General features: G+C 33.1%; 1 protein-coding gene across 1 annotated transcript; it reads left to right on the top strand.

The window, feature by feature from the left end:
• Window positions 1-4,180: 4,180 nt before the first annotated feature.
• LOC149788880 (allatostatin-A receptor-like) lies at window positions 4,181-7,688 on the top strand. Its single transcript, XM_089975798.1, has 2 exons — window positions 4,181-4,363; window positions 5,743-7,688. The coding sequence occupies exon 2, from the start codon at window positions 5,837-5,839 to the stop codon at window positions 6,911-6,913; it is 1,077 nt and encodes a 358-aa protein (XP_089831924.1). The 5' UTR covers window positions 4,181-4,363; window positions 5,743-5,836; the 3' UTR covers window positions 6,914-7,688.
• The last annotated feature ends 325 nt before the right edge of the window (window positions 7,689-8,013 follow it).

The following is an 8,013-nucleotide window of genomic DNA, read 5'->3' on the forward strand; positions in this document are numbered from 1 at the left end:
AATATGGCTAGAAGGGATCTCAAATGTTTCCAAATTATGACTATGGGGCACTTCCACAACCTAAGGGTCACAACCCTTGGCCTGTTTTAGTTATAGCGGTATGTCTTGTTATGTATCATGCCCTACATACACATCTATGGTTGTTGATTGGGGATCTCGGCAGATTCCAAGTGGTGACCCTGGTGAAGCACATCCACAGAGACTATCCCTTGGCAGAGAGAGAGAGAGAGAGAGAGAGAGAGATCCAAAAGCCCAATGCATACGTCATAGCCGTAGCATTGAATATGACATAAACCAACTTGTAGAATTCCAAAGCAATATTTCAGATGTTTAGATTTTTGTAACAGTATTAACCGTACATTTGAAATAAAGTGTACATCAAAAGACTATCACCATTCATATTCCAAATTCTCAAGTCTGCGTCTTTAATGTTTAAGGAGGCAGAGTACATTACTAAAGGAGGGAGGTACTCATACGCAGGAGGACATAATCCCCACCTTTCTAAAAGATGCTCGAACGAAAAGGTCACTGTCATTATTTTAACATAAACATTATGATTTTCAATCAAAAATATGAAAAGATTTCAAACAATATCAAAACTTTGAGAACAATCTCTGAATGGTTGACGAAATACACCTTTTATGAAATAGCTTTTCATGAAATAAAAAACAAAACAAATTTAGATGCATTTATATCTGAATGTAATGATATCACTAAACGCCACACACAGTAAAACATAAGCAAGAATTTTAATAAACAAAGTCAGTACTAATTATACTGTGATAATAGCTATAAACAAAAGAAGCTCTAACTATACTATTGCTTCGATCTATACTGTTAAGATGATTTCCACTTTACTTTCAGTGTTTCATAAATATCCCTTTTCCATCAAATTGTCCTGACTGTATAAGGACTGGTTGTGAGGTACAAACTAATAGTAAATGGGAAAAAGTAAACCCATATAACAACCTATGCATATTTTAGTTTATTATTTTTATTTAATTATTTTTGTTACTTCCTCCAGCTTTATAATGGGACATAGAGAAAGCTTTTCAGGTTTCTGTTCTTTGTATCAAGCTGTCTGTATGTGATTTTGGGGTATTTGTTATAGCCAAGTTCTCATATTACTAGGTATTCAATATACCCAAGAAAATGTGATTACTTCCGTTCAGATAATACTGTTAAAGATACTGAAATTTAATCTGCATTATGGTACTGGGCAGTAACACAGTTTTAAATACAAAACATTACTTTCGCCTTCACAAGAACACTAATATAAATGTATTTTATAAACATAAAACCAAACACTTTCTTCGAAATACTGCATGTAAGTAGTAATGCTCTAATCACGGATAAACACACACACACAAAGTGTAGACATATATCTAAATGGCAAAAGACGTGCAATAAACACTACAAAAACGAGGTTAAGAACAGAAAGTCTTCGCTGGAGGGTTGTTCAATTTATTGAGTACTATACATACCTGACCCATGTTTTAGGCAATGTAGGCTTGTCTTGCTCATATTCTGTCTGTAAAAATATATAGCACGTAAATGACGACCCTTGCAGTGGACTTAAGAACACGCTACTATGATCATAGATAAATGACATCTACAATACATTATCTGACTATCTCGACGACTTTCGTAAACATGCATTTAAAAGACATGCATTTTTAAGAACACTCATCCATGATAAACCTCGCAGAATACTTTTGCTCTGGTGATAAAGGAATTGAAACTGTAGTAATTTAGGTTAATACAATTTTAATATATCTTAGTTTCCACTAATGTTAATCAATACAAAAAGCAAATATTTTTGTTTATTACATGTACCTTTGCAAGGGCATTATCTATCTATCTATCTATCTATCTATCTATCTGTCTGTCTGTCTGTCTCTCTCTCTATATATATATATGTGTGTGTGTGTATGTGTGTCTATCTGTATGTCAATCTATCTATCTATTTATCGAGGAGGCAAATTGACTATATATGTCATCAGGTGAACGTCCTGTTGCCCTATTATTATTTGCTACGTACGTAATATAAGAACAATATAGAGTGAAAATACTGTGTTTGTGTGTGTGTGTGTGTGTGTGTGTATGTGTAATGCCAAAATTTAAAGCCCGGTATCCATTATATGCAGGAACAGCCCGTCAATTGAAACTCTCTGTTTTGCAAAACAAGGTACTGCTTTTTAGGGATTATCGACCCCCTTCAAAATTGTTTTCATGAAATATAACAACAAGAATTCGACCCTGAAAGATATCAGAATCTAGTCTGAGTGAAACAAAACAATGAAGTGCACAAGTTATAAATTGATTGAAAAATGTTACGTTTTATACACCGTACCTTAATATGTACATATTTATGCATCATACATTAAGTTTCATACACCGTATCTTAATATGTACATATTTATGCATCATACATTAAGTTTTATACACCGTATCTTAATATGTACAGATTTATGCATCATGCATTAAGTTTTATACACCGTATCTTAATATGTATAGATTTATGCATCATGCATTAAGTTTTATACATCGTATCTTAAAATGTACAGATTTTTACGTTATAACATAAGTTTTATACATCGTATCTTAATATGTACAGATTTATACATTATACATTAAGTGTTATACACCGAATATTAATACGCATATATATAAATATTGTACACTTATCCACTGGGTCTTAATATGTACGCATCCATAGATTATACGTTAATATATGCAGATTTATAAGATGTGTAGTTACCGTAGCTTTATACATTGCACGTTAATATGTACAGATTTATACTTCGTAATTTAATACTTACGGATTTATACATCATACGATATTGTGCGCAAATGTATACATTATACTTTAGTATATACATATTTATAAATTGTACGTTTATTTTACAGACGTATACATCATCCCGTACTATTTGCAAAGGTGAATACTTTACTTAATTGTGTACGGCGCTTAAGTGAGATCACAAATTTTATACCAAATCTGAAACGTGTCTAAAACCAAATATATACTCGTTTCATGAAACGTTAAATCTGAATGATATTCAGGTCTGCTATTTTGTATGTGTAGGATGCCCAAGACCCGAACCTTACTTTTATAAAATGTATATTCAAGAACCAGAAGAACAAACTAAATTATTAGCTATGAGTGATATGGAACAGTGAGCACAGTCCAGGAGCTGAAAGGAGACAATTATCTCCTCCGAATAGCTCCTGTGGGAAATTCTTAAGCCAATACGAGATTCTCAGACAAGATAAACTAATCTTCGTATGACTATTTGGCAAGCAGAATTTTAGAATATTGATTTTGCTCGACAAAGCATGCATTTGTAATGGTACAGTATAAAGTGAAATATATAATTTCACTAAATATATAATCTCTTGGTCTTTCAAATGAGGCTTCGCTTTACCTATTTCTACAGCGTTCTTTTGCATACCAGGGCCCAGCAAGGTGGAATGAATTGCCCAATGAACTTAGACACAAATACACCGTGATCATATTCAAGAGTGCTCTCAAAACTCACTTATTTCGACTGCAAGAACAAACTTAAAGACCTAATAATAAATCCTACCTGAAATATTATCTGCATGTTTTTTTAAAAAATGTTTTCTAATTTCATGGTGTTTGTTTTTGTAATCATATCATTATATGTTTTCTATCGTATAGGTGTTGTCTAATGTTGTAAAGCGCTTAGAGCTTCTAAAGATTAGGCGCAATACAAAGTTCTCATTATTATTATTATCAGTATTATTATTACTATTATTACTATTATTATTATTATTTTTATTATTATTATATGTGCATATGACTTTATTGCACTTTTATTATTAGGATGGTTTTACATTTAAAACTGTATGATTTTCCTACATTTAGGAATACACCATAATTATCTAATTTAAACTTGAGCATACATAAGTTATCATATTGACGTATGTATACGAATCATATGTGATTATATTAAAACATTATCATGTATATTTCTTATGCTAATGCCTGGCGCGACCGAGATTTTTAATTTTCTAGTCAGTCTCAATTTTGCCAACCACATGTGTACATTCTACAATCACCGCGATATGTCAAAGATTCAGATTCGCTCATATTACGTGACCTTGTATACTGCTTCTTTAACGAGCTCTTAAATTGCTACAAACTTCATTGCGCTTTGTATGTACTGTTTCATGCATCTGTTTGAATATATGTATCTGCTTTTGGACATAAACCGAGAAATATAGGATGCAATAAAAACCATATAGTGTACAATCAAGACAAATATAGGATACGATCAAGACAATATAGGATACAGCCAAGACAAATATAGGATACAACTGTTTACCTGAAAAATAGGTAAGACTTGACGTATAAATATATTCTTCCGACTAAGAAACTTTAATTGTAATGATGGATCACATCTTTAATTCGATCAATTTCCTTGCCACAATGCAATCTGAAAATATTACATATAGCAGTTATAATGACTTTCCTGAGACCAGCCTATTCTTATCATGCTATTTACCAAATTGAATATGTAATCACTTGTGGATGGTTGACGTTACTTCAACATACAGATATAGTCATTTTTCTCCGTAAGTCACATTCAGGTTTTACTTAACTAAAATTGAAAACACAATTCATTTTTTGTCACCACTTTCTACAGTTGAGGCATGTTAATCATGATCTAACTGACATGATCCCAACAACCAAATATTTTATTTCTCTATGTCATGCCTTGGCACACCAACGTGCCCTTTGCCCAACATTAAGAGATGCAGATTGGTCCAAACTGCAGTCCCCAATCGGATATCGAAATACTGAACTCTCAAAATAATGCAATTAAAATGGTAAACACTATATATAGAGAGAGAGATACAAACGAACTATGAACAAGTACGTTCAGAACCTGAACACATATATCTAGTTTAATTGACCTCCAACATGGCGTCCAGATAGCTCGAAACTGTCATTTTTAACAATAATCACTAGCAAAGATAGACTTGGGTGTTTCAAATAATAACTCTGAACTGTAGTAAAGGTACTATAAAGTTTATTTAAATTTGCATTAGCTAATAAATCGATGACTCCTTCCTTTGAGACACGATCGTAGAAGAAAGCAATTCCATTACTATATTTCCTTTTCACCGAGTGCGCTGTTATTTCGGTGGTATTGTAAGGAAATGTTATTGAGTTCATGGTCTTGATTTCCTCCTTTGATCAGTTCAGGTGATTGGGATGTGTAATGCTAACTGCTGCATGTAATCACATATATTTGTATTCCTCAAAAATAATTGTGGCTTGTTGGCATGCATGCATAAATTGGATTGGTTTCTTTCGAACTCTGACAGCGTACGATATAAAAATAAAGTTTCAAGCCTGTTGCATGCATTGGTTTGTTACATATAAAACGATTGAGACTAAAACTGTATAAAAATCTAAGGTAACATTGTTAATCATTACCGTTTGATGTTTCGAACAATTTCGTGTTTTGTGTCTAAGGTTTTTATAAAACAATGGTACCGGTTTTCACTGTTCCAATTTCTTCCAATGTTTTGAACAATTCCATGTCGTGTGTATCAATTTCTAAAACGCTACTCTTACTAATTATTGTATTTTTAAATTTCGTCATAGTTTAGGTGTAATTAAAATAACAAAACCCAAGGCTACTTTGCATACATGTATTTCTTCTTGACAAATAATGGACCTAACAATTATGTATTTATTCTTCACAGAGAAAAGGGACAAACAGAGGGAAACCTTATTCTTAATATATCACAACAACTCCGACAGATTACAATAAGTAACGTAATATCACCAGCAGCAACAATGGAAAGTACAACAACACTGATGTACGATGATGTTGATAGTATTCATTTCTGGAACAGCTCAACAGAAAACATTACATATGATACTGATTTGGAAGAATTTGAAGAAGTTTTAAAATTTATAAATTTAACAAGAATCCTCATCCCATTATTATTTGGACTGATCACTATATTTGGATTGGTTGGCAACATCCTGACAATAATTGTTATTCTGCTCCACAAGGCAATTAGAGGAATTACAAAGTACCTTATATTGAACCTAGCAATAGTGGATCTACTCTACGTTGTGTTTTGTGTTTCCTTCAAAGCCATATACCCTGTTTTACACTTCTGGCCGTTTGGGGACATTTGGTGCCGGATTCACACGTATCTAGAGTATGTCTGCTACTTTGCAAGGATGTATATCCTTGTTCTCGTTTCAGTGGACAGATACATTGCTTTGGTACATCCAATCAGGGCAATTATACTGCGTACAAAACGAAACTGCTACATTGCACTTGTTGTCTTATGGCTTCTCGTAATATTAGGAAATATTCCATTTCTATTTATGGCCGAAGAAGTAAATATAAACCCAGAAAGTATTGATGAACAAGGAAAGGTTTGTGCTATACATTTCGAAGATGCTTCTCGCTTTTCCATATGCTTATTTATGTTTTCGTATCTCTTGCCACTAATTGTGTTGTTTGTTCTATATGGGCATATGTTGAAAGTTTTTCTAACTGGAAAGTCTCGTGGACCGTACAATCAGGGAGACCATGGTCAATTTCAATCTAGGAAACGTGTCACAAAGATGGTGATTTTGCTGGCGACAGTCTTTGCGGTATGTTGGCTGCCACTTCAGATTATTATGCTCTATACTCATGTCTCAAAGAAGGAACATATATCTGTGACAATTGCATTCATAGTATATGCAGCTAAATGCATGGCCTACATGAATTGCTGTATTAATCCAATATTGTACACATTCTACACACGTACATTTTGGAACGACATTAAAAACATGGTCTGCTGTAGAAAGACAATAGAACTTCAACGTGCCGGTTATAGCTCGGTGAATACCACATCTTTTGTGAAATAAATACGTTCTTAGCTTAAACGTACACGTTGCTAAACGTACGTTTGGGCATAAAAAAATATATGAAACTAACATTTGCAACAGAATACCGTTATTGCTTCATAAAAAAAGACTAGTATTTGCAAACGTACTTTATCTAGGGACAGAAATGTGCGGACCCCAAACATGTCCACGCTGGAATACTCCATAGTAGACTAAATGTGTCAGCGTAGATACTTGACATCAGAGAGGACATCAGTTAATAACCAGGCCTACTTTGCACGGTGTTTCAATAGGTTTACAAAATCCTAAAGTTGAACTAAGGCTTTAAAGGACAGGAATCATTCTTGTGCCATTTGCATTTGATTTTGTACCAGAGATCCGTTACTTTTGGGAGAAGGACTTCAATGACAATAATGCGAAACCATGTGCAGAATGCACGTTCTTACTCCATGCCCTTGATTATTTTGTTACAAACGCTTGGACAAATAACTTGCATATCTGGATCTTGAGTATCGTCGGATTTTGTTTGACAGTATTATACTCTTTTTATTTATTTTTTTGCCATTTGTTTTCATTACTTTACCTTCTACTTGCATATCTTACTTATCAGTGTAATATGTCAATATTTTGAGTTTCCATCAACTTTTAGTCACTTATGTAATGTGCGTCGCCTAACAAAGGTCTTACACATTCATCGGTTTTATGTGGAGTACTACGGGTTTGACTAATTAACGGAAACTGAAGGGCTAAAAACAACTCCAAACCGGACGCTGACTATTGAAATGACGAGACGGCGAGTTAACTGATGCAGCATGGAACCCAGATGGGTCTCTAAATAATATATATATTTATATATATATATATATATATATATATATATATATATATATATATATATATATATATATATATATATATATATATATATATATATATATATATATGCGATATTTGGGTAAGGCTTAATATTATGGGAAATTGTGTTCCCATTTTTCATTCCCTGTTGAACTCCTGACTAATTGTTTAAGCAAAATACTAAGTTTCATTGGTCTGCAAAATGTGATTACGATTTTTATAAATGCATCTGATGCGATGTTTGAGTATGGCTGTAATGCTATCGT

Source organism: Sinohyriopsis cumingii, chromosome 11 (genome assembly GCF_028554795.1).
Source record: "Sinohyriopsis cumingii isolate HCF-2022 chromosome 11, ASM2855479v2, whole genome shotgun sequence".
Taxonomy (NCBI): Eukaryota; Metazoa; Mollusca; class Bivalvia; order Unionida; family Unionidae; genus Sinohyriopsis; species Sinohyriopsis cumingii.

Excerpts from the sequence above, each read along its gene's own strand:
- LOC149788880 (XM_089975798.1), top strand. The coding sequence starts at position 5,837 with ATGGAAAGTACAACAACACTGATGTACGATGATGTTGATAGTATTCAT.